The sequence below is a fragment of the Schistocerca americana genome, chromosome X, assembly GCF_021461395.2.
Source record: "Schistocerca americana isolate TAMUIC-IGC-003095 chromosome X, iqSchAmer2.1, whole genome shotgun sequence".
In the NCBI taxonomy this organism is placed as follows: Eukaryota; Metazoa; Arthropoda; class Insecta; order Orthoptera; family Acrididae; genus Schistocerca; species Schistocerca americana.
This window is the reverse complement of record NC_060130.1, coordinates 616,473,041-616,500,862: the sequence shown is the minus strand read 5'-3', so window position 1 is coordinate 616,500,862 and position 27,822 is coordinate 616,473,041. Positions and strand designations below refer to the sequence as shown.

Below are 27,822 nucleotides of genomic sequence, written 5' to 3'. Positions count from 1 at the left end.
TTTGAAATGGCGACCCACAGTACACCAGCCAGTGACATTAACTGTTAGTACATATCGTGTGCAGCACAGCTCATGACAACATTTACCTCCACAGTGGTTCAGGGTCCACATGGAACTCTTAAGTCCCATGACAACAGGCTGGGTAAGTAAGTTCAAAGGACAAAGGACAAAGGAATGCAAGGGCATACCACCCCTAACACTACCATACTGTGTAGAACACCCTAACACTACCATACTGAGTAAAAGACTGTAATGTTAAAAAAAAATCCCTGAGGCTGATGAAAGCTTTTACTTACTACCTCAGGATGGAACACATCCATCCCTTCTTTCATCAGCTCTGCCATAATTCCATTTCCTCCAAGTATATTTTTGTTCAACATACTGACGGTCTTCTTCAACCCTTCTATGGTTGTTATTATATCGTGATCCTCTTCTCCTTTCACAATTTTGCAATATTATATTTTAATCTTTTTACTAACCCTTTGTTCTCTGAACTATCAAAAACACACAAATTTTCCAATTTTTTATGGACCACAGCACTAAAGAGGAACAAAATAAGTGACCTTTTTTTAGAAGTCTAAATTTATTTTTTCACCATTTTACAAAGACTTTAAAAAACCATCTGGTACTCCAGTAGCTTCCTGACCAACAGTTCTCAGTACAGCACTTCTCCTAAGTAATGAATCGTTTTAGAAAGCACTTTGGTTACAAAGCAGTAGACATTAGGAAGGTAATTACACAGTTACTAAATGGAATTCACCAATAATATTTTTATTTTTATTGCAGCAGAGAAATATTTGACAAAATAAACATGTTGAGTTTGTTCTACATTCAACCTTTCTTTAACTGCATTCCTCACATCTTCCTTGTATGCTGAAAAATTGACAAAATGAACACATTTATTTCCTTACCTCACACATTTGGAGCCAATTTCTTCCTTTTGTAGCAAATGCTGCTTTCTTACAGGGCTTACCTTACAGCTCTTTGATTGAGATGTATTGCACTCGTCTGATCCATGAACACAGGAGCAACATGTCCCCTAAATTTAAGAAGTGGAATCTATCCTTGCAGCTCATAGTACAGTTCATTAAGTATTCACAAAGGATCTTCTTCCCAGGCAATAAGAAGATGTATTTCCTTTGTCATCATTCAGACCTCCCATATTACAGTTGTAGTCCTTTACTACAGAAGGGCACCCAATGTTGATTTTGGTGCCATCCTTCTGCTTTCTGGACAAAAAAATTACTTCTCTTCCATGGTAATTGGAAGCCAGACAAGCTATTTAGTTGTCTTTAAACAAAAATCCTCCACTTCTAGAGGATTACATCCTATAATAAAAGTCACTTCTTCCCATTTCTGAAAAGGTGAGAGGCATGACAGGTAACTTTAACCTCATTATGCCGCAAACCACAGTTTCCTCTACTTTTAACCTTTCATGGAGGGCAACGTAAGTAGAAAAGTTATGAAAGTCCTGTTTTGCCCACAAACCTCTTTGATAAACCTAAAACTACCCTCTTCCTAATGTATAATTTTCAAAATCCCACCTCATTTCTCCCGTGATACGCATCAAAGGCAAGAATGTAGCCTTTCTAGTCTTCAGTACCCCACAGTTTGCACTAATTTATACAGTGTTCACTGTGTTGTGTTTCATTGACTTTCTCAATTAGAAGAAAATCATTGTCTCACCTCCGTTTCCTCCACCTACTGTCAATTTTGGTCTCTGGCACCTTTCTACTTATGCACGGGTAGTCATGCATGCAGCCATTTATCTTTTGTCTTTCATCTTTCTCTACAATTTCAAGCTTCACTGGTGAACACTCTGTCAAAAAAACCTCTTTCAATAATTGTATGAAAACCCAAAGCTTTATGAAAAATAGTGTCAAAACCTACAGCTGCAGCATCATTAGGTTTTCATCGTCCTCTACTTCTGTTACACCATTATGTTCTGCCAAATCTTTGAGACAAGTTGCAACAACTTTGTCATCTGTTAGTATTTTTGACACATTATAAATAGTACTTCTCTGTTAAACAACATTTACAGAATTGAAAATCATACTAACACTAAAAGGAAGCCCAACCTTTATACAACTTGATCAACAAAGCTAGCAAAATACAATGGGAAACATCAGAGGACACAATAAACTATACTTGTGTAGCAGTAGAAGAAAAATGCATACACAGCCAGACAGTACTCTAAAGTTCCACAGGTTTTTGGCTTATTTCATAAATATAAACTACAGATTTAATATAAGATGTACATGAGAAGAAATTAGGACCTAATCTCCAACATATCTACGCTAGTAAGCACACAAAATTGCCAACAATTGTACAACAGTAAACAAAACAAATATGGTCACCCAAAGCAAATTTTCAGCTGTCACCAAAGATCATACAAACATAATTTTTGAATAGCAAACGAGTTCGAGAAGGTGGTGAAGTGTTTCCTACTCAACACAAATATGTACTTAAATGTACCATCAGCTCAGGATATGGGAAATTTGTGTGTAACCACAATAAACAAGGATCAAAATAATTGGTGCTAAGTGCCAACAGGCAAGAAATTGTTAACAGAATGTCAAAGTATACTGCCCTCCTGCTAAATATTTTGTCTTTGCTTTCCAGTTCCCAACTAGAATAAAACTGAGTTTATCTGAGAGCCACTTCTCAAGCTTATTCCTTGCTTCAATGCAATGGTTATAATTCACTGCAGTTACTAAAGAACTGAGTGATACTGTTCCGCTTTTACGTACACAATAACCTTTGTGTTTCCCTTTTGTCTGGTCTTTCTTCCTGTCATTTGTTGAATCTTCCTTCAACTGCCATTGCATCTCGACATACAGCAAGAACTAAATATTTCCTTTAAATTTCTTTCTCTCCCAATGGTTGTCTTCACCACTATCATTATCATACCCATTTCCTAATAACAAGCACTATCTCTTCTAAATTATCAAACTGGTTCCTTGTTCATGGTCCGTAATAGAACTTCTATCATTGTGCTTCTGTTTCTCGCTATTTATACCAGATGGTCTGTAGTTGCTCCTCGTGTACCAATTTTTCAATTTTATGGCCATTTTGGCAAATAACCAGGATGTGGTCTGTACTGCAATCTATTCCAAAACAGACTCTCGCATCTTTCATACAGTTCTGAAATTTGTTGTTAATAAGCATAAGGCCTATTTAATGAACTGCATAACTGTACAGCCAGATTCTCATTCCAAGACGTATCCATTTGTTTGGAAATATGGTTAACTTGATTTGCAAGCCTAAGAATGGTTGCTGAGACAATAAGTTACAGACCATTTGTACTGTTTTCATCATGCAAAGTGTTTTCCCATTTTGTCTGTTGTAATATCTCATCTTTCTCCAGTTTACCATCAGTCATCAACTACCACAAGACTCTTTTTCAACAAAGATGACATAAAACTTTACCACATTTCCTACAAGTCAGAAGTAATCTGTTCCATTCTCAACAACAGATGACCTGCATAATGTGGAGCCATTTGCATAGCAGAGACAAGTGTGCTATCCTCTTTGCATCTTAAATTCTGTCACAAGCTATGCTACACACTTATTCTATAAAAAGTCTATTCTAAATTCTTGTTAGTATGTTCAGTCACTTTACATTACAACTGAGGTGTCTATTGTTCTTTCTCCTAACAAGTTTACACTCTGTGGAGATAAAATCTACAGGATACCTGTGCTACTGGCACTACTGTCAGAGGCAACATTCATTCCAGTTCCTGTCCTCACAAAATTAACCCATTCCAAGATCAAAATTGATGTTTCCTTGCCTTCTCATTATGGTCTTTCCATCCATGACACGTACACTACTACAAGAGCTTTAAATTTATGTATGTTATCACCAATGCTATGAGAGTAAAACTCATTCTGAGGCAGCCACAAAACCTGCACACGAACACAAACACATAGATACACGTAAAAAATTAGGACATTTCCTTAACTTCAGAGAAGCGAAATTGAGAACGACATCCATAGTTCAAAATGTTAGTCCTTTTCAAGTTAGGTGTACACATGTTGAATAAAAATATGTCTACAGTATCACTCCACGTTTTGATTTTTATCCTGTCAAAGAGTCATCACCGAATTACGACTGAAATTACTTATTATTCTAAAACCTAGATCTGTACAGTGTACTGTTCCCTACAATTAGGTGCCATGCACACATAGGTAACTTGCATGCTGAAACCACCACTACTATGTGCATGTATATATCACAATATCTGCTAAGTGATTACGACAGTCAACAGTCAAGTGAGGTTTGTCAGAAACCACGCTTATGGCCAATTCATATTATGCTTGAAGTTCATGTGCACATTTAAGGCCAAAGGCTGACACATCACTTAAATGCAAAGACATACACATTCCTGTGCATACCAGACAGAAGTGAACTTTACTGGAGGACACCATCCCTATAGAAGTGTTCCTATTTTCTAAGTACTTTTAGGAACTACTATGACCACCACTGACATACAAACAACAGCTAACTGATTAGTCACTCCATTTTAATTTGAAATCTACTGGCAGATTCCAAAACTTCTACATTTCACATCACAGTTTACTGCCATAACACCAATGTGGTCACAGTATTGTTACCAATACAATACCATAATCCACCTTCAGTCGGGCCAAACATCTGTTTATGTGTCTGAAAAGTGTTGTTTGTCTGTAGAATGTCCTTTTACATGTAAGAAGTGCACTCACACACACCCACGCACGAATGCACACATACGAGCCCCCCCTCCCCCCAACACACACACACACACACACACACACACACACACACACACACACACACACACAGCACCTGTATGACTATTGTGCCAGCTGACTACACTGTGCCAGGACTGAGCTGCAGTAGTGGCACAATACAGCCATACAGGTGCATCCGTTCAGTGAGAGGGCAGTGGTTGGGGGGGGGGGGGGGGGGGGGAATCATGGGGATGGGGATCTCAGACAGATGTGCACTCCATAACTCAAAAAAAGATATAATTTAAAGCTATCAAAGTTCTTGGTCTTGTATATGTGCCTTAAGATGAATGAATGCCTCTACTATTTGGTGATTTGTTACTCTTACTCCATAAATTATTTATAGGACTGATTATTTTCAGGCACTCAAAGGATTAAAATCCTTGTCTTGTACATTCGGCCAGCATCCCAAATCATCTGTATGTTATATTCTGCTTTGAATTCCTCCATTATTTCTTGATACTCCTTTCAGGGTATAGCAATTTTTATAAATGATAGTTGTAAGAGAATTCAAGACAACAAAATTGAGACTAATGAAAAAATATAGCATGAGTAAAGAATAACACGAGGAAGGGGGCAGTGACAGAACTGCAAATTATGTACAATCTGAAAACACAGTAGAATGAATAGAAAAATTTTATTTCCAAATTTCCTCTCTTCTTCAACAGTTATTCTACGCATACACTCGATCTACCACAGTTTTCAAAACACCAAGGTGATAAAATCACACTCATTCTCAAAAAGACAAACATAGGATGTATTGCACTACTCCAAAACAACACATGAACAAAATCAACAAAAGTATAAAACCAAAAAGTAATGAAGTTTTCATCACATATTAAATCAGAAAATTAACAATGCAAAGAATTTATCACACTTTTTAAAAAAATGACAAAATGCAGAAAAGCCAAAAATTGGCAATATTAACAAATGAAAATAATTCTCTGAAAATTCCTCCATGATCTTAAAATTGATGAGCCCATGATTTACATTTAAAACAACCACAAAACACAAACCAGTATCAGTAATTTCTATGGCCAAATGGAATTGGTAACCAGGTGCAAACATTTTCAGTTACATTGTTAAACTAATTTCACAACCATAATATAAATGACAATTGTTACTAGTTTGGTCTGAATGAAATTGTCACTTATTGCTTGTCATGTTTCTTGAATTCCGCATAATCAATATAACCATCCCCATTCGTGTCAGCTTCTGCTAATACAGGATCCACAATGCTTGCTAGTTCTTCATCAGTCTGCACTGCGCCTCCTGGATGGTCTCCAGATTCTGGAACAGTGGAGAGAGAAAAGCAAATGAAGCAAAACATCATGCACAGATACTCTTGCAGGAAAAAAAATACAAATCATCTTATTACTTTCACTATTTCCTTAGTCAGCATTTTCATGTATAAATGTCATGAAGAATTGCTCAGTCACAGCTGCTCACAGTATGTCACCAGCAGATTGTACCAGCATTACTTTTAATAGCTCTTACTTATCTCATATAATTAATACCACACAGAACACAGATTGTGACTCATTTCAGATGATATCATCACAAACAATAGGAAGTGGTTTGTTTTATTCGAGACTGACGTATAGTAGTAGCCAACGTTTGTAGTCAAATATTTTGTTTCCAGTAGCCCCGTTTGTGGCACTAGGCTGAAACCTGTAACTTAACTGACAATATAAATTTTAGAAAAGTAAATTTTATGGCTGCGGTTTAACACCTGGCATACGTTTGACCACTTCGCCAAACTGCTACAGGGAGAGTTACAACTCAATCTTGACCAAGTACAGCAAAATATGTACAATTTTGTGGTTAATGTGAGTAGGACATAACAATCAGCCAATTTGAAAACATACTTCAGTCCCATCCGGACTAACGAAAGAGCAATTCTTATATTACCTCAAAACTTCAGAATTTCTGCCACATAGCTCTCCTTGTCTGTTATGATAAAGGGAGTAGACCATTTATCATAATTACTGTCTTCCAATCAGAGTAGAAAATAATGGACTAAGGGAATGTGTGTTGAACGAAGACATGTTACAGGCATTTCATAGCTCTTGGTGATCAAAAAGGAAGTACTGCATTGACAGACAGAGTGATCCACAAACTGCAATTTATTATGCTAGCCATTAATTGCAAATGTATAGCAATATCTACACTGAAGAATGGAAGACATGCCACCATGAACACCTTGACCAAATGATACCTATCTGATACTCCAGCATTTCCATATCTGTGGGATAATAATATGGGGCTTGTTTCTAGTACAGAAGGAAAGTCATTCCTACAGACAAAGAATTGTGGGAGTACATGATTGTTACTGGGTGTGTCTAACGTTACTGGAACTTTCGAGATGGTGATCACAATGCTGTGTGCCCAGATGATGTGTACATGCTGCGTATTACTATTTTTCGAACTTCGAGAACAATCAAACCGTTGACACGAGATGCATGGGTACATCATACCGACAGCTCACACAAGACATTTGGGTGTAGTACAATGACTGCCGAATGAGTGGTGGCAAGATGTACTCAGGACAACAGCATAGCAAGAAGATTAGGCACAGGTCCTTCCAGAATAGCATACCAACAAAAGATTGTAGGATTGTTTGACAGGCTCTGAGAAATATATGGGTGACAATAGCTGAAATATGGCTACAATTTACAGACAGAGTATCACTGCAAACCATCAGGAACCAATTACTGGCAGATGAATTGAGATCTCGAGTTGCCCACTTGTTGTTTACTGCTGACACCAAAGCACAGACAACAGATGATAATTAATTGAAACCCTCAGCTGCCGACAGGTGGTGTTGATATACCTCAATGGAGACAGCTGAAAATGTGTGCCCTGACTAGGACTCAAACCCGGGATCTCCTGTCTCACGGGAAGCGTGCAAGGGATAAGTCCCTGCAGTCGCACTGTTCATCTGTTTCCTCAGTGGCTCAGATGTATAGAGCGTCTATCATGTAAGCAGGAGATCCCGGGTTCGAGTCCTGGTCAGGGCACACATTTTCAGCTGTCCCCATCAAGGTATAACAACAACACCTGTTGGCAGCTGAGGGTTTCAGTTAATTATCATTTATTCTAGAGAACCTGCACGGTCATCAATGGTATCTGTTATTTCGAGAACAGTTACTATCTTCATACATACACACAACAGAGACTTGTGTAGTGTAGAGTCAGCGTCCACTGTGACACTTAGTGGCATTCTGTGGTGGTCAACAATGAGTGTCACTTGTTCGTGGTCATATCAATGCTAACACGTCTGTACAAGACCAAGTGATAGGTCATAGGAAGCACTGTGGATTTGCTGAGACGATGCATGCTATGTTTTATTTTTAGAAGTATGAAGTTTTATCTGAGCCTTACATTCTTGTTGGTGACAGTCTTATCTCTTATGTGCACGCATTGACTCCACAGTACTGTGTAGAGCAGTTTTAATTCTGACTCACTTCAAAGAATGTTATCACCTGAAATATTGGATGAAAAAAAAAGTACTGTCTCTGATGCATGCTCTAAAGATCGTAGAATACTGAAAGAGGTCATAGGAAATATTACAGTGCTCGATGGAAAAATGGACTGTTCTGTATAGTTACCAGAAGCCTTTGGCAACACTGACTTGATAAACTGCTGCCACACAACAGATTTAAGTGTTCATTTGAGGGACAATACCTTGCTTAGAGCCCAGATCGTTAATCTTATAGCTACAGAAGTAGCTCTACAGTGTTCACTACCTACACATGTTATCGCTCCACAGGCATCTGACTACACATTTTCAGAGAGTACCTGCAATTTTCTAACACAATCGGAACTTACTACACATACCTGATAACAGCAGGTGCTTTTGTAGTTCTCAGTAATTACTTCTTCAGGCACAATATGTATCTCTAGGTAGAAGTTCTTTGTTTTTGGAAATTTCTTGTGGCTGTCCCCACATGTGGAGTACTTTATTATACATTGAAGTCAGCGTCCCTTACCCAGCACTCTGTGGGTGAGGCCTGACAGTTCACAAAATGTCAGAACCCATGCAACACTGGTGTCAGTGTCAGCGAGGATGGTGGGCACGTCTCTAGCAAGTCAGAACAGATGAGAAACCTAGTACTGTGATGCCTATGAATCCACTCAAGGCATCATAATGCCACATAACTCTGCATCAAAATTTGTAACTTTTTCCCCGAGGTGCATTTTGAAAACACTATCATGGAAAACAGCTGAACAACCAAGGGCATGCTCTTGCTGGGATCTATCCATATAAACACCAATAAAAGTGTGGTATGCACTTAAAAGGTGAGAAAACAAGAGTTGTAAAACATAATCTGGAGTACAAGTTTACATGTGCTGAGCCAAATTTAAAATCATTTTAGGCCTCTGACGATGCCAAGGCGGCAATTTGTTCCATCCCTGCCTCTGCATTCAGAGATGTTACATGTTCAGAGCCTTGAGACAGTTAGTAGCATGTATCTCTAATGACTTTGTCGCATGGGGCCAATTCCTGAGCAGCCGCTCAAAGTTGAGGTAAATCACCACACTAAATACCAATGACTGAGGCTGATATTTTCAGGACTTATCGAGCCAGGAGGAGGTGGAGCTGAATCTTCAGTGGTGGTTCACCTAGCCTCTGTACACAGACCAAACTGGCCAGGTCCAAAAGGCTCCAGTTAATATCCAAATGCCCTCATGGTAGCCATCATCTAAGATCTTGAGGTAGGAAATATAGGCTGATCCATAAAACCATGCTGCCATAATCCAACTGTCATCTGAAAAATGCCCTACAGAACTGCAAGAGACAGAACCTGTCAGCTCCCTACACCTTTCCGCTGAGGCATTTCAAAATATTCAATGCTTTGAAGCCCTCTGTTTATAGGTCTTTCAAGTGTGGGAGTCAGCTTAATTTCAAGTCAAATAGTAGGCCCAAAATGTAAAATATTGTCCTCCACTGTGAACTATGGCTGGTTAGAACTTTGACAAGCATGGTTAAAGTTGACATACATAGTTGTCTCTAGTACGAACCTAAAACCAGTTTTATTGGTCCAAGTTTCCAACCTCCTGACAGTCAGCTGCAATTACTCATTTCATTTGAAGATCAGAGGAAGAGCATAAGATTGTAAAGTCATTCACAAACGAAGAGTGATTAACAGTGCTCCTGACTGTGGGGGACACACCATTGATAGTGATTGCAAACAGGGTGACACTGCCTTTGGGGACCCCATTCTGATGAACACAGTACTCAGATAATGCATCACCAATGTGGTAATGAAAGCACCAGTCCTTGAGGAAGGATTGGACAAGAAGTAGTAGATGTCCACGTAGGCCCCACTCATGAAATTGCAAATTATGTTGTTCCTCCAAGTGGTATCTCACACTATTAAAAGGTCAAAAAATGCATAAAGCAGATGGTTCTGGCATAAGAAGGAATCCTGTACCACTGTCTCCAGTAGATTTATGTTCTCAAGGACCTGAAACCACACTGGAAGCGGCACAGGTGACCTCTGGAGTCTAGGAACCACATGAGGCAGCACTGACCATGTGTTCTGGAGTCTTATTAATACAACTGGTAAAGGCTACACTCCAGTAACTATCAGGGTTGGTACAATCCTTGCGTGGTTTCCATAACGGAATTAACATAGCCTCCTTCCAAGTCATGGAGTACTGCCCATCAAACCAGATCTCACTGAAATAAGATAGGAGCTAGCCTTCGGCTCCAGGACACGGATGACAGAGCAGGGCACAATTAAAGACTATAGACTACCTCATTACAAAAGGTGCATAGCCTCCTCATCTCCACAGACCTATGGAACACCTGAAATGCAACACTTTGTTTGCAAGATGCACGTGTTTAGCTTACACCTGAGCCATATCTTTAGGTGTGTCCACCAAGTGGATAAACTAATGGAACTCACGAATTCCTTCCAGGAGTCCCTCTTCCATTCTTTTATCACTCAGCTCGCTTATGCTCTCACAGACCTAAAAGCACAAGGTTTTCTGTAGTTGGATGGCGTTTGAATTTTCACAAAGCTACGCGCATGGCTCTGGCTGCTGAGCGACATCTGTCATTTCAACAAGAGATAGGCAGTCATCTGAGGATTTTAGTTGGCCGATAGACTGGAGAATGGAATCTGTGGCAGCCTGTTGGATCACACATGTGATATGGTCCACAACTCCTGGACACAATCCTGTTGTTCACAGATGACCTGCTGACCATATCACAACCAATTTATCTTTTGAACCATATTATCTTTGTGGTCTCCTGTTGACCACTGTCTGAGTCAGCAGAGTAATCCCCACCAGGAATTGGCACTTGGAATGCAAACCTGTGCCCACTTTCCACTGAACTGAGTCTGCTACAGCTGGGAAGCAAGTACAAAGGTCAATAGCTGATGATGACCCTATAGCTGTATGAAAGTGTGTCATCTGACCAGAGTTCAAAAGGCAAATATTCTCTGAATGGATGAGGTGCTCGATAATTTGACCTCTTCAGCAAGTGATAGCCAAGCCTTAAAGCACATTGTGTCCACTGAGGTCACCCACCAGCCCAGGAATGGGTAGGGAAGTGCCCAGAATGGATCTGTCAGTGCATCTTCACCCACTGGATCATGAGGAGGAAGATATAAAGAAAATATTGTGATCTTAACTGGAGTGAGAACTTCCACTGCAGCTGTTTAACACTTTTAAGAACCTCCAATGCCTTGTGAACATAGACAGGGGATACCTACTCAAAGGTTCCCTCTGCTCTCTTGATTACAATGAAATTATTATGGCAGATAGTGCGCTGTTACTGTAATTCTAAGACAACTTCTGCAGCAGACTGACCAATTGAGCTCCCTTTGTTGGGTGGGTATAGGTACTACCTGACAGGACACTTGTCCCATCAGGAGTAGATGTGAATTGAAGTCACTCTCCAAGCTTCTAGGGAAATGAAAGTGGACCCAGAAAGAGCCTCTCGTGTCTGAGCGAGCCTTACACAACTGGGGGGTTGCAGGTGCTCCAGAGGTTGCTCACTGAAAAATACACATTCTGCTGGCACACCTAACAATGGTGCTTGAAGTATACCTACAGTTTATGGTAGAAGAGGCCTGGCAGCACTGGACATACACAACCATCACTAGTGGAGCCCACTGGGAAAAAACACAGCCCTCCCTTTCCTACGTTGTGGGACACTCTTCGTCAGGCCCCTCTGCTGAGGCCTATCTGGCTTGGGTTCCCTGCCAGTAACTATGCTACTGCCAGTATTGCCCTCAGAATCATTGACGCACACAACCTATTCCACTCCCCCCTCCCCCTCACCCCACTGCCCCAGCACTAAAGGTGCCTACGAAAAGATGGTGTCCCCAAGAGCACAGACAAGAAGTTGAGTGAAAAACAAAATATGGAAATGTAAGGACCTCTTTTGTGGTAGAGATGGCAGCACAACTGCTTAGTTCACGGAGTGTGAAACATATTAACAATTAGTTTCATTGAGTGCTTCACACAGTATAATAATTTGGTAAAGTACCAATGTAAAAGCCAAGACAACAGCAGTAGCAACATCAGTACAAGTTAAGATTTAAAATTTCCTTTGTTGTGCCTGTACAAATTTCCTAGTGTCACCCAATACAAAAGAACATAGGATGTATGTCCAGAAAGTAATTTCTGTTTGTATTTCTTTCCGCAACAGTGCTATAATCCCAGTTCGGTGCATGTGCAGTAGTCGCTTTGAGTCAAGATGAAGAATGATGACACCATTTTGAGTTCTGAGTGTGTTGTTTAAGCTGTATGTGCTTGTTTATAATGGTTAAGTTGTTGCAAATCATGCAGCTTGTGAGATTACATCTAATTCATTTTCGGAATGTGAAGAACAATAAATTAGTCAATCTTTTGTCAACAGATTCTCATGAGTTATAGATAAAATGCAATGAGAAATTCAATGGTGAGGATATGGATCTGACAGTTCAATGAAGGATGTAACCAAGAGTGTGATGATGAATGATGTGGGCACCCATGTTTGTTGACGAAGAATTGGTTTGTGGAGTTTAAGAACACAAGGAAAACTGTAAGTTTACAGAATCTGATTTTCCTCAGAACTTTCCACAAATTTCAAAAATCACTCCTTCACAAAACTGTTTTTGAAAAACTGAATTTTTCAAAATTGCATGCTCACTGGGTGCCAAAAACTCTCCAGAGCAACTTAAGGACACAGTGTCTGAGCAGGATTCTTGCCTTTCACATGTTATAAAAAAAGCAAGATAGTGACTGAGGATGAGACTGGTGTCATTTATGAAACCCCTCACATGAAACGACAATCAGTCGAATGGAGGCACACTGCATCACCAGTAAAGACTAAAGCCAAGCAAATCTTGACACCTCGAAAAGTCATTTGGATAGTCTTTTGGGATAGACACAGTATTCTACCAGGGCATTTTTTCTGGTGAAACAATCATAGCATATGTTTACTGTGAGATGCTTCTGAAACTGTGTCCCACACTACAGAATACGTGCTACAGAAAGCTCACAAACAATGTTGTTTTGATTTATGACAAAATCCTACCTCAACAGCAAACAAGACATGAAAACTCTTACACGACTTTGGTTGGAACCAGTCTGACTAACCTCCATGCAGCCCTAACCTTGTAACTAATGACTTCAATCCCTTTTTGCCCCTCAAAGTGTTCATTGATGGTCAGTAATTCAGCAACGATGATAACCTCAAAGAACATGTCACTGGATGGTTGATAACACAGGTAATTATGTTTATGAGTAAAGCATACAAGAACTTGTGCCTACAAAATGGTGAAAGAGATGTAGAACGATTGTTTCAGATTTGTATTTTTTTTTCAGTTTATAGTTTTTCTGTATCTGTATTCATTTTGTTTTTGTTACCAAACTGAACTCACTTTCTGGATTCACTTCATATTACCAGGGCTTCTGTAAAACCTGTGCACAACACTTGTCATTAGACACACGCAAGAAAAGAGAACAAACATTACGAGGGGCATTTGAAAAGTCCATGCAAAAATAAAAACTACTTACGTGTTTGGGGTAAGCCTTTTTTATTTTTTCGACATAGTCTCCTTCTAGACTTACACACTTCGTCTAACACTGTTCTAATTTGTTGATCCCTTCTGAATAATAGGAATTGTCCAAGTCTGCAAATAGCTATTAGTTGCTGCAATCACCTCCTCGTTTGAATAAAATCTTTGTTCCGTCAGCCATTTCTTCAAATTGGGGAACAAATAGTAGTCTGAGGGAGCCAAGTCTGGATAATAGGAGGGATGTGAAATGAGATGGAATCCTATTTCCATTAATTTTGTGACCACAACTGCTGAGGTGTGTGCTGGGGCATTGTCGTGATGGAAAAGGACTTTTTTGTGGTCAAATTGCCGGCATTTTTCTTGCAGCTCTGTTTTCAAACAGTCCAATAACCATGAATAATATGCACCTGTAATAGTTTTACCCATTTCCAGATAGTCGATGAGGATTATTCTTTGCAAATCCCAAAAGACAGTCGCCATAATGGTTCAAATGGCTCTGATCACTATGGGACTTAACTGCTGTGGTCATCAGTCCCCTAGAACTTAGAACTACTTAAAGCTAACTAACCTAAGGACATCACACACATCCATGCCCGAGGCAGGATTCGAACCTGCGACCGCAGCGGTCGTGCAGTTCCAGACTGTAGCGCCTAGAACCGCTCGGCCACCCCGACCGGCCACAGTCGCCATAATATTTCTGGCCGTAGGAATGGTATTCGCCTTTTTTGGTGCAGATTCTCCCTTGGTAACCCATTGTTAAGATTGTTGTTTGGTCTCAGGAGTATAGTAATATCCATGTTTCATCCACAGTTATGAAACGACACTTAAAGTCCTGTGGATTCTTCCTGAACAGCTGCAAACCATCCTTGCAACGCTTCACACGATTCCGTTATTGGTCAAGTGTGAGCAATCGTGAGATGCCCACAGCACTAGCAATCACACGTACCTTAACTTCTCTGTCATTCATCACCATATCATGGATTTTATCAATGATTTCTGGAGTCGTAACCTCCACAGGGTGCCCAGAAAGTTCAGCATCACTTGTGCCCATATGGCCACTCCAAAAATTTTGAAACCACTTATAAACTGTTCTAATCGAGGGTGCAGAGTCACCGTAATGTTCATCAAGCTTCTCTCTAGTCTCCTGAGGTGTTTCGCCTTTCATAAAGAAATGTTTAATCACCACACGAAATTCTTTTTCGTCCATTTTTTGACAGTCACTCAACTTCCTTGAGTCACAACACGAATCCCACACACAAAGAAATAGACCAATATGGCTTAAACTTGGTGTGCATTTGTTCCAAAGATGCTACCAACTAAACATGACCTCTATACATGTCGGTGGTGCCATCTCTCGGACTTCGCACGGACTTTTCAAACACCCCTCACATTATATGAATGCGTGGTGTTTGTTTCTTCAAAAGAGCAGACACCATGCAGATCCCGCAGCATTTAAATACTACATGTAAACAGAAGTGAGATTACTGCTTTCAGCTGCAACGGGACATAACCATAATCATTGGCGACGAGTGAAAATGTGTACCAGACTGCAATTCAAACCCAGGATCTCCTGCTAACTAGGCAGGTGAGACAACCACTGCACCATCCGGGACGCAGTGTATCGCAACTGCACAGTCTATCTCGGTACACCTCACGGCCAATCCACACATTTTTGCTTAGTGTCCCGTTGCAGCTGAAAGCAATGATCCCCCTTTTGTTTATGTAAAAATTATTTAGATTGCAACACATATTGGTGGCTCTTCTGAACCTGTAAGTGAAAATGAATTAATACCCATCGCACAACATTATTTAGGGCGCTATCATATGTGTTACAATAGGCACTATCAGAAGATTAGCTTATATATACTGTCAGCATTACAGGAAAATGGTACTGCATTTGCATGTATCACTGGGTACGTTAAGCACATGTGCCATGACTTTATCACTCTCATTGCTCATTTGTTCACAAATGGAAGGTACAATGAAGGATTATTTTTTCCACAAACAGTTTATGTTCATGTAGATCTTTCACGTTGCTGGCAGAGCTGTATGGAATCTTGATTACAGCGTTGAGACGTATGAGCAATATATAATTTTTTTCTTTGTTCATTTTGTGCAGAATAAAACCATTTTATGACTATAAATACTTTAATTGTCCCATTATGGTCAAGTCCAATTTACAGTTTCACAAGCACATTCAGCAGCTTTCAAATTCATGTGAAGATAATAAACAATTGGGAATACACCATTCTTCTTTGTTGCTGTGAAAAGCATTTTTAGTTAGATCATTATGTATGCAACATTTTCACTGTATTGACAATAGTATGTCAACAGTTGTTACAAATTATAATTTTATGAATGGAAGATAAATAACAGACATTCTCTCTCTCACACACACACACACACACACACACACACACACACACACACACACACACACAGAGAGAGATATATATATATATATATAACTTCAAATAATATCTTGTAAAGACACTATTCATAGTGATCTAATGTATATACAGTAAAATTAATATGATGAACAAAAATGCAACACTGCTCACCATTAAACTGAGGCACAACTCACTGCTACAAATTAAACTGCACCACACCTTTAAAAAGATTCATTCCAATACATAAGCTCATAAACATAACAAATAACAGAAACACACTACCATATGCCTGGATTTTCAAACACTGTAAGCATACAAAAGCAGTTGCATGCAGTGCAAGATGCAGCAGATAACATACTATTAATGTAAAGGATGCCTGATGCTTTGCGTTCTCCAGGCGCACAACATGTTTCTTTAGAACATTCAAAGTGTATTAAATATTTGTTCTGTTTGGGTATCTTGGCAGGTCTCATGATTGGTTACTAGGACTACTCTAGCTCCAAATATTCTTATAATACCACTTAAAAACTGGTATATACCTCAGTTTACAAATGAACCTGCTTTTAATTGTGCTTTGCAGTTTTGAAGAGCACACTGTACGGCATGCTTAAAAAGACCTGCAGACACTACACTACACATAATGAAATTATTTGACACAGGAGAAGTGAAAGTGAGAAATCTAATCTAGCACTGATAAACAAGCATTTTATTCTCACTTAAATAATGTATGCTGTGTACCATCATATACCGACTTCAAATTCTCTAAGGCAATACAGGGATAGCTTCTTTTCTTTCTTTCACATTTTTGGCCATCTGTATATCTTTCAATAGCTTGTAACACTATTTACTCCTACAAAGTAGTCAAAAATAATAACTTTAACTAGATCCTTCTCTTCTTTCAAAAAATTATGACATTAATTACACACACCTCACATAATAACTGTACTTAAAGTTTTGGAGTGTGCAAATGTACAAAATATTACCTTTACTCTTTCACATCTGAGTACTTATGTTTTGCCCACAGCCCATGTGTAGTGAAATAATACAAACAGTTCTAAGAATGGAAACAAAAATCTTAACATTTATCAAATTTGTGACAAATTGAGAAACTTTTAAAAGTAATAGCAATAATGTGAATTACTTTGTAGTGTTGCTCAAAACAAATTTGAAACGGAGACAGTCACCCCATACAGTATTGTGCTAGGACCAACTGAAAGAGCGAGAATTAAATGGAATTCTGGATGTAGAATGAAACTTAACTGTTCCATTTATTATTAATACTTTACATTCCAGAGAATGTAATCTAAAAAAGTGCAAATCGAGTATGTGTATCTACAATGCAAGAAGATCTCAACACACAATGTATTTGGAATAGGTTTATAATCATACCAGATGTGGACAATTCTGTAAACTGTGTATATAAATTTAGATATCAAAGAAAATTTTATATCAAAGTAGGACGACAAAGCAGCAATTTTTTTTTCTCATAAAGGAATAAAATTATAAATTAGTGAAATAAAAATGGCCTTATTTGCTGTATTTCAGGTAACTGTCATTAACATCTATAGTATAAATGCTATCACTGGGCATGAGATTTCTGAACAATCCACAAAAATGACATTACCATAGACATTATTAATCTTTCACTTTCACTTTCACTTTCACTTTCATGAATGCTTGTATATCACGTACACACATCAAAAATGTTTTTCATCACCTCGGTTCCAAGAGTTTTAGAATAATAGAGATCAACATAAACATCATTTCCGCTCTTTTTATTGCTCATGAAAACCACACATTGCATGTTGTACCACCATACAGCGAGACCTTCAGAGATGGTGGTCCAGATTGCTGTACACACCAGTACCTCTAATACCCAGTAGAACGTCCTCTTGCATTGATGCATGCCTGTATTTGTCGTGGCATATCCATTGTCCATAAACAGTCCTTTTCATCTATCCCAGGCATGTTCAATACAGTTCATGTCTGGAGAACATTCTGGCCACTCTAGTCAAGCGATGTCATTATCCTGAAGGAAGTCATTCACAAGATGTGCACGAGGGGGGCGCGAATTGTCATCCATGAAGATGAATGCCTCACCTGTATGCTGCCGATATGGTTGCACTAACGGTCGGAGGATGGCATTCATGTATCGTGATGCATTATGGCGCCTTCCACGATCACCAGCGGCGTACGTTGGCCCCACATAATGCCACCCCAAAACAGCAGGGAACCTCCACCTTGCTGCACTCTATGGACAGTGTCTCTAAGGCATTCAGCCTGACCGGGTTGCCTTCAAACACATTTCCAACGATTGTATGGTTGAAGGCATATGCGACACACATCGATGAAGAGAATGTGACGCCAATCCCAAGTGCTCCATTCGGCATGTTATTGGGCCCACCCTTACCACGGTGCATGGTGTCATGGTTGCAAAGATGGATCTCGCCATGGACATCGGGAGTGAAGTTGCACATCATGCAGCCTATTGCACACAGTTTGGGTTGTAACATGATGTCCTGTGGTTGCACAAAAAGCATTATTCAACATGGTGGCTTTACTGTCAGGGTTCCTCCAAGCCATAATCTGCAGGTAGCGGTCATCCGCTGCAGTAGTAACCCTTGGGCGGCCTCTGTATCTCCTCCATGTCCGAACAAAATAGCTTTGGTTCACTCAGAGATGCATTTCCCTCGTTGAGAGTCCTTCCTGGTACAAGTAACAATGCGGACATGATTGAACTGCGGTATTGACTGTCTAGGCATCGTTGTAATAGGCACTGCTTATGCATGGTTGTTTACATCTTTGGGCGAGTTTAGTGACATTTCTGAACAGTCAAAGGGACTGTGTCTGTAATACAATATCCACAGTGAACATCCATCTTCAGGTGTTCTGGGAACGGGGTGATGCAAAACTATTTTTGATGTGTGTATTATTGCAAACACACACTAGGGAGAAACTACCAGTCAGGTTCCTGTGTTGCTTTAAGCTAGTTTATAAAAACAGTATGCACAGTGAAAAATCTATGGTTTTCGTAGAGTGAGACTACAGTGACTATGGAATTGGATAATATTATAAAAGTAGCACACTAATGACATTAAATTCCACTAATGCAGTTTACAACTTTGGTGCGAGAGGGCAGAGTTTATTCTAGAAACTGCCTATAAACAAATTTAAGGTACAGTACCCCACAACAGCAATATAATTCGCATGTAATAATAACTGTTCCAGAGGTGGGACAGGAAGCTCATTCAAATATTGGAGTGACTGAATCAAAGTCGATATGTATCAAAGCAGATTAATTAAGAAATATGTGCGTAAATAGTTCTTTCAACCTTCATAAAACAAAATTAAAATTTTATATTTTTGCCAACAGCATATCACAATATATAACAATCAAACCAGTACCTGGTAACATGAGGTAACAAATGAAAGCAAGTAAAATACAAAAACAATTACCATAGCACTTACACAATTCATACTAATAATGTGAGGGGAAAAGAATCAGAAACAGTTCTTACAACCACTACCTGTGACCTAATGACGACCAGTTCCTGATGCGGACTTCTGCTGTGCCTGCACAAACTCTGGGTAGTCAATGAATCCATCATTGTTTAGGTCATCCATGCCGAGAATAGGATCTATGAGGTTGACAAGTTCTTCATCCTTGAACAGCTTCTCACCGGGATGGGGCGCAGAAGGGTTGTTGGGATCTCGGTGTCCTTGTTCTACATTAATCACAACGACATTTCATAACACAAAAGCATAAGCAACAAATGACATGCACTTCAGTCACACGTGATAAGTTTTGTTTAAACAAACAGTGCAAACACTATCTATATATGAAAGCAACTGAAAATTTCCACAGAACACACTGCCAAACAAAGGCAATCTCTCTCCACAGAGTTACAATTACATGAAATATGATTCGGTACACTGCGCTGTTAAGCAAATGGTTTTGTAAAGGTTGGCAGATAAGCTTTCCGCATTGAGTAGCTGCTTTTTTGCAACTCTGAAGTTTTCTAATATAAAATGCAGTCAACTCACACCCCTCAGTACTAATATTTCTTTTTAAACACCAGACTAATTTTATAGTAATTGATGATGAGATTGGCTAATTGAATATGAATTACTGTTCTATCATATAACTTTTATCAAAAGGAAAATACAACTGAGAAAGCTATCAAATGACGAGGAGACAAAACAGGTGGCCAGAACTTGCTTTCACTGGACGAAATTTCAAATACTGTCCAGAGACCCCTCACTGTGACAAAAGTGGGTTTCCTCCATTCTGTGGTCCCAGTGCACTGCTTCTCCTCGCCAGCCTTCCCTAACCAACCCCTCTTTCCTCCCTGAGGCATGGACAGAGAAGTTTCAAAAACCAGAAATAGTATTTTCTACTTTAAAGTGTTTCTATTGGAAGTATCTGAAATTTCATCTCCTCAAAGTCAGTACTGGCTCACCATTCTGTCTCCTTGTAATTTAATAGTGCTTTATGATTTACACTTTCTCACTGTCAACTTGCATAGAAACATACGAAGTTACTTGTTCAGTGTAAAAGGACCACTCAAACCTCTCAAGAATAATTTTTGAAGAGTTGGAATTTTTCAGTTTCTTATCATCAGGTAACAATCAACAGGAAAGCATTACTAATAAACTGAAAATCAAAAAGCATCTGACATTCCAAAACAACAGAAACAACAACAACAATAACAACAACAACAAATACAACAACAAACAACAACATCCAAAAATGTGCACTTACATTAATGGCACCATCTGCCTACAAAGAGAAAGCTGAGAGCAGATGAAAGACATTTTAAAAGAAACAGTCCTGCTGTTGAAGTAATGACAAGCATTACCATATCAGAGCTCACCTGCCTGTAGTCAGCAGCGCAATTCCACTTGGGCCATCTGAGCATGCCAGACACTATGCTGCAAACTAGCACTAACTGTCCCCTTTCATTCCAAATTTCACAGGGGCTGTCTTAAATCTGCACAAGATACTACAACAAGACTGACTTTTACCATAGTCCGAAGGTTTATGATCAAAAAGTTTTACTTTGGTGAAGTACAGCACTAAACATTCATGACACATCACACTCAATTCACTGAAACTCTCACCCTAAGTTAAAAGATTTCAACATACTGTGATACTACTTCTGACAAAAAACATGCAGTCTCTTAAAAGAGGACGCATTAAGTACATCATTATCAGCCACATCCCCTAGCAAAACAGTAACAGTGCACAATAAGAACTACAGAAGATTAGAGTGTATGGAAGTGACAATTTTCCACCAACATTATTTTTTTAACGCAATGTATTTTTTAAAAAAGCCTTTACTGATTCAGTAAGCAAACTTGTGACTGAAGTGTGTCTGGCAAACTGTTAACATTTGTTTTCATCTTCACGATTTAAACAGCTTTTCTTGTACTAATAAGGTAAGTGACTACATAACTGGTCTAATCGGGTAAGTGACTACATAATTGATCAGAGGTCTCTTTTCATTATGAACTGCATTTACAGGAAGCATATATGAAAAGGAATAATATTTCTTTATACAATATTCAATAAATGTGAAAATGATGAAGGGGATCATTTTTACAAGGCAATCAAGAAAGGTGAAAGTGAAAATTTAAGAGGAGTTAGTGGAACAAGCTGATAACTTCAGGTACTTAGAATCCATAACAACCAGTAACACAACATGTAATCGAGAAACACACACAAGAATAACTATTGGAAACGTAATGTTATGGCACAGAGGGGAACATTTTCTATGGCCAACAAAATGAACAAATACAAAATATTAGCGAGATGTCTGCATGGAGTGTTGGTTGCCCAGAATGGCAGTATGGTGCCAAAACACGAACACTGCAATAGAGGAAGGTGAAATGGTTAGAAGTTTTTGAAATATATATTTGGAGAATAACAGAAGGTGTGAAATGGACAGATTATATTAGGAATTAGGAAATGTTCGAAAGGGAAATGCGAAAAGACAAATATTTGAAACAATAAAGAGGACAGAAAAAATTGGCTAGGACAGGGGGCAACATCTAGATAAATGCATTGTACACAGCAGCAAAAAGGGCGACAGAAAACCGGAAGGAATGGAGGTTGTTTAACTTGCTGTGATGGACTTTTCTTAAGGCCAAAACAAACATACATCAACAAACTTGGGGAAAAATTTCAGATTAGAAGTGAGTTCAATGCTAAATTCCTCTCATCATTTGGTTATAATTTTTAAACTGATGTAAATGTTTAAACCAATATTAGCACAGGTATAAAAAAGATGAATGAATAAAAAGTAGTAAAATAGTAAAAAATGAACCTATGTAAATGTGATTTCGAAACTATTCAGTACCGAGAGGGTTCCTTATTTCTACATTAAAAATTAGGCTCTCTGTGGTTTCACATAGTACTGAAATAAGTTCTATGGAAAATCCAGAAAATTGTCTATAATGGATTGTGACTATAATGGTGAAAGTAATGTGTGTGTATGGGTTTATCATAACTGAAATGATTTAATGATTTCTCTATCTCTTGATTTCTTGTTGCCAGTGTGTATGTGGTGGAGAAAAAAAAAAAAAAAAATTATATATATATATATATATATATATATATATATATATATATATATATATACACACACACACACACACAGTCAAAATTGCAACAGAAGGAAACTGGATACATAAAATGCCCAATTTGTCAACTTTACAGGACCCAAACATAGAAAATGGTTTTGGCTTGCTATCCTTATGGGAATTGTAAAAAAAGCAAGGCTCGATGAATATTTGTCAATGAATCTGTTGATAGATACACCGATATTTCACAAAACGATGTCCCGCAACTGATTCAGACAAATATTATCATTTTTACATTTTTCTGACAACAACAATAAACCGGATAATGCCAACCAGCTTTTCAAAGTGTAATTTGTAATTGATTATTTTTCCAAAACGTTTATAGAAACATTTAATCCAAGACAAAACATCTCAACTGATGAAGGAATGATACCGTGGCATGGACTGTTAAATTTTAAAGTTCACAATCCGTCAAAAATTACAAAATATGGCATACTCATTCAGATGCTGTGCGATTTGGGTATGGGATAGATTTCCTCATTGAAGATACATTCTGGTGCTGGACAGCCTTTAGCAAAAATAGTGATGGAACTATTGACACCTTCTTATGGAAATTGGCATCACCTCTTCATGGATAATTATTATAACAGTGTATAACTTGCAGAGAAGTTACTTGAAATGAAAATTTGAGTTCATGGAACAACACGGCAAAATAGAGGAATTCCGGAAAAATTAAAGTGCACAAAAGTCAATGTGTTTGAAGCTTGTCATCAACGGAAATGTGAAGTACTTGCACAGGTATGGGGAGCTTAGAAAACTAAAATGACACAAATGATCTCTACAATACATAATGCCACTTTGACTGACACCCAAAGAAAATGTACAACACCAATTACACAATTAAAAAACCTGAAAGTGTATTAGGTTACAACAAATACATGAAAGGAGTGGATCAGGCAGACCAACATTTGAGTTATTATCCTATATACAGAAAAACAATAAAATGGTCAAAAAAGGTTTGCATGTACCTCTTTAATTGCACATACATACATATCAATATTTCAATACAGAAAACAAGAGTCTCCGATTTCATGATTTTTTATTGAAAGGGTCTGGTTCGTGGATAGAAGACAATGTACCTGCTGCTCAGCAAAACTTGGAGGTTGCCTCTACATCACATACGTGTCATGATCCGGTTGACAGACTTTCCTGTCACATAAAGCAACACCAACTAATACTTATTTCCAAAACGAATAAACAAAAACGAAGAAACTGCCATGTATGTTCCAAAAACAAAAAAGACAAACAACAAACTTAATGTGTAAGTCTTGTGGAGTTGCGTTACATCTTGGAGACTGTTTTGCTGCATATCATATGAAAGAGAAAAACTAAGTACCAAAGACAATGCAAATAAACAAATACATGAAACACACAAATTTTGTACTTATTTACGCATGTGTATCTTCAAAATTTCATGAAAGTAGGGGAACAGGGTTGAGAACTAACAATGTGATTAGTAAAACATAACAATTTATAATCTCCTGATAATGTCAAGAATGGCCAGCACCAAGCCAAGTAATCTGAATTAGCGCTGCCAGTGCCAAGCGAATAAATGTGTACGAGACATGCGGATGGCAAAGTGTTGAGTATTTGTCTTTATGCATGTAGTTCAAGCGACAGCCTATATTTTCCCTTCATTTCAGAAACATTTAGATGTTTACTTTTAATCTATCCATAAATATCAAAATCATAATGGAATTCAGAAAAACTATTTGAAAGAAGTGCCTGCTCTCAGTTTTCAAGCAATAAAATACGATATGCTACACATACACATCCAGTGAAAAAATTGGACACAAGAACACTTGCAGGCAACACACTAAATGTAAACATGGCACAAATCTTTTACATTGTACAACATTTACATATAAAAATAAATAATATCTCGCCTAGCACTTAGCTTTGCACGGCGGTCAGGATAGCTTACTAACTTAAGTAGGCCGAGTCCAGCGGGACTAGTGGTTGGGCAATCCCACAGTAGAAAGCCCCAGTCACACAGCTTACTTTTCCTGTGTCTGTGGAGAGAGTGAGCTGTGTTAAAGCGGTAAGCACTGAGTCAATAGTGCATATCTCTTCAGTGCTTTTGAGTTGGTGTGTGTAAAACATAGTAGACAAAAAATTAGTCACCTCTCTGGAGACACAATGCTAATATCATATAATAATGCCTGTGGCCTAAAGAATGGCCTCAATTTCGTAAGGAACAGAACCTACAAATAGAGTCTACAGGTATCTTCTGGTATGCCATATTCAGCTGAAACCACTCTTGAGGATTACATCCCACAGAGCTACCAGATTATGGGGATCTTGTCTGTTATGTTTCAACTGCAGTTACAAATTGTTACTGGCACACTCTACGGAATTAACGTCTGGCGATTTGGCAGGCCAGTTGAAGTACAATAGTGTGCCCAAGTGTTCGTCAGGCCAGGAACGTGTGCATGTGGGCCTGTGAATGTGGCTGATGTCTTCTTGGAAGACAAGAGTGTCTACAACATATTCATTTTTAAGATGTACAGGAAAAAGTGTCACTTGGCCACCAAAATGTTGAAATAAACATCCTGCTTGATTTTCATAGTAATCTGAATGAATATATCCAAGATACAATATGCAAAACATCCCCAATGACACAGAACCACCCCAGACTGATGTACACCCTCTACACTGTGCAGGTTAAATACCTCACTGGGTCATCTGTGCACTCGATGCCTTTCGAAAAGGTCCAAAATCACTACTCAGTGGAACACACTGCACACTTCCAGTCACCTAATGTCCAGTTTCTATGTTTCTTGGGCCAATGAAAGATATCCGGCTTGATGTACTACTGTGACCAATGATGTTTTGCAAGGTGCCAAAATTGCATGCGGTTCCCTTTGTAATTTTCACTCAAACTGGTCAAGATGGACCTGCATTCACCAACACCAGCAATTTGTTGGATTTGAAACTGTCACTGACAAAGTGTGACACTCATCTCCACTCCCTGTTGGTTGTTATATTTTCACAACCACTGTTCTTATGCCACTTTACATGGCTGCGAACGGCACACCACTCTATGTAGACATGTTAGAGAGTCCAGGTTGACACACCAACAAGGACAATTTCATTCACGGTGTAGTTATGGGTAGTCCAAACACGATAGCTCTTTTCTACCATTCTGTCATGTCTCCAAGTCAATTCATCATACTTTGCTGATTCTGTACAACTAACTGGCATGTACACACCACTTCACTGTCATGACTGACTTCAGCAATGGAGGGTCACGTGAACACCTAGTGCCAATCCTACAACACTCCAATGCACCCTGTCAGCTCGTTTATGGAGGTGACTAATATTTTGTCTGATGAGCTCATTTTACCAGTCATTCCACTTAAAAACGTGCTAGTGTACATAATAGCAGGAAGTTCAGTTCATAACTGATAACCGAAAACAAGTTAGAAACAACATTTTCAGAAATATGAACTTCTGATAATTGTTGCACTATACCTATGACTCCTGATGAGGCCGAGAGATGCTTCTCAACATTGAAGAAGATGAACATTTTAAGAGGCAAAGTAATTGACAGTGGCTTGAATATCTTAACAGTGCTTTCCATACAAAAGGAATGCAAATCTTATTTCAATGAAATGGTTACTGACTAGTTTCCTTCAAGGGATGCAGGAGAATGGAGTTTGTGTACAATAATTGCATAAAGGTATATTCCTCTGTCAGGTGAAAATGGCATGGATATTATTTTAGGTTAATTTATTTTACTTGTAATTATATTTTCTAGAAAAATTGTGTGTGTTTCATATGGATGGCATTTTCATATGCAGGTATTTTTAAATTTCGATGTAAACCCACAGCTGTAGTAGTCACAAGCCACCACTGTGTCACTGTATTTTCAGCTTAACTCTGAGAGAGCTGTAATAAAAATTTTAATGTAACTCTTTTTTGCTCCTACCATGTGTATGGGAAGAATCATTTATATCATCCACACTGTACATTTCAGCATTACTATTTCATCAAAATTTTATACACAGATCAGCTGCTTGTATATTCATATACACCTTATCTTCCTTGTCTCGTCACAATTCCCACAATCTGATAACGATTCATATTCCTCTTACACATGATATTTCTCAATGAAAAACAAAAATATTAAATGATGTGGTGTTTCCACTCCTACATATTGTTTCAACCAGATGGAAGGCAGGGTGCAAGTTAGTTTTCATCTCTTTGCCCATAAGAAGAAACTCAGTAATGTTGTTCTGAACAGAAATTAACAAACTTTCAAATTCAGACAGCAAACAAAATTATCTAAGAACTGTGAGTATATAAACTGTCTTCAAAGAAGAAGAAGAAGAAGAAGAAGAAGAAGAAGAAGGAACTACAATACTTTAAAATATCATTGTACCAGAAATGAGATACCTGTGATGTGAATGAAGAAAGAGGAAAAGAAAGAATTATTTGTTCGGTTTTCATTAAAGATGCTTGGGTTTGCTAACACAGAGTAGGTAACAATGTACCTACTTTCTTCCCTAAAGTAATGCACTACTTGTTTCATTTTTGAGCATAGCAGCTAATCAGCTATTTTAAGTCTAATTGGAGTACACATAAATCCTTTTCCCTCCTCTTTTCAACACATCCTATTTTCCTCAATCCCCTTCACCTGTGTGGCACATAAATGAAAGATCATTTATCATAAACTAATCTTTACTATTTCAGTACCTTTTGGAAAAGCTGTCATTGGTGCCACACCTGTGCGTCAAGCCGTTATGAAGCACTGCTAACATTAAGTATATCACAATACTGAAACAGATGTATAAAGCATACAGCAGTCATGTGAATGAATTAGCTGTCTGCTAAGTGTAAGCCATGATTTAATCTCTAACCTAACCAAAATACATCTGCTTTACTTGTAACACTCAATGGGCCTTTTATTATAAAATCTTATGTCTAACATGACAGTACTGATAATCTGATACTGCTCTTAGGTTCCACTTGAACCTACAACCTTGAAACCAGAATTT

The 27,822-nt window shown here is 38.5% G+C and overlaps 1 protein-coding gene across 3 annotated transcripts in view; it reads right to left on the bottom strand.

Moving 5' to 3' along the window:
- Positions 1–5,385: 5,385 nt before the first annotated feature.
- Positions 5,386–27,822, bottom strand: part of LOC124555104 — a 74,452-nt gene continuing 52,015 nt past the window's right edge. The window contains exons 5-6 of one of the 3 annotated variants that reach the window (XM_047128904.1): positions 19,699–19,905; positions 5,922–6,057 (exon numbers count right to left, since the gene is read on the bottom strand). In XM_047128904.1, coding sequence (XP_046984860.1) covers positions 19,715–19,905 — 191 coding nt within the window. In that variant the 3' untranslated portion in view covers positions 5,922–6,057; positions 19,699–19,714. Of the gene's footprint in view, positions 6,058–19,698; positions 19,906–27,822 lie in introns of all 3 variants that reach the window. The other 2 variants (XM_047128903.1, XM_047128905.1) reach the window with 2 other exon arrangements.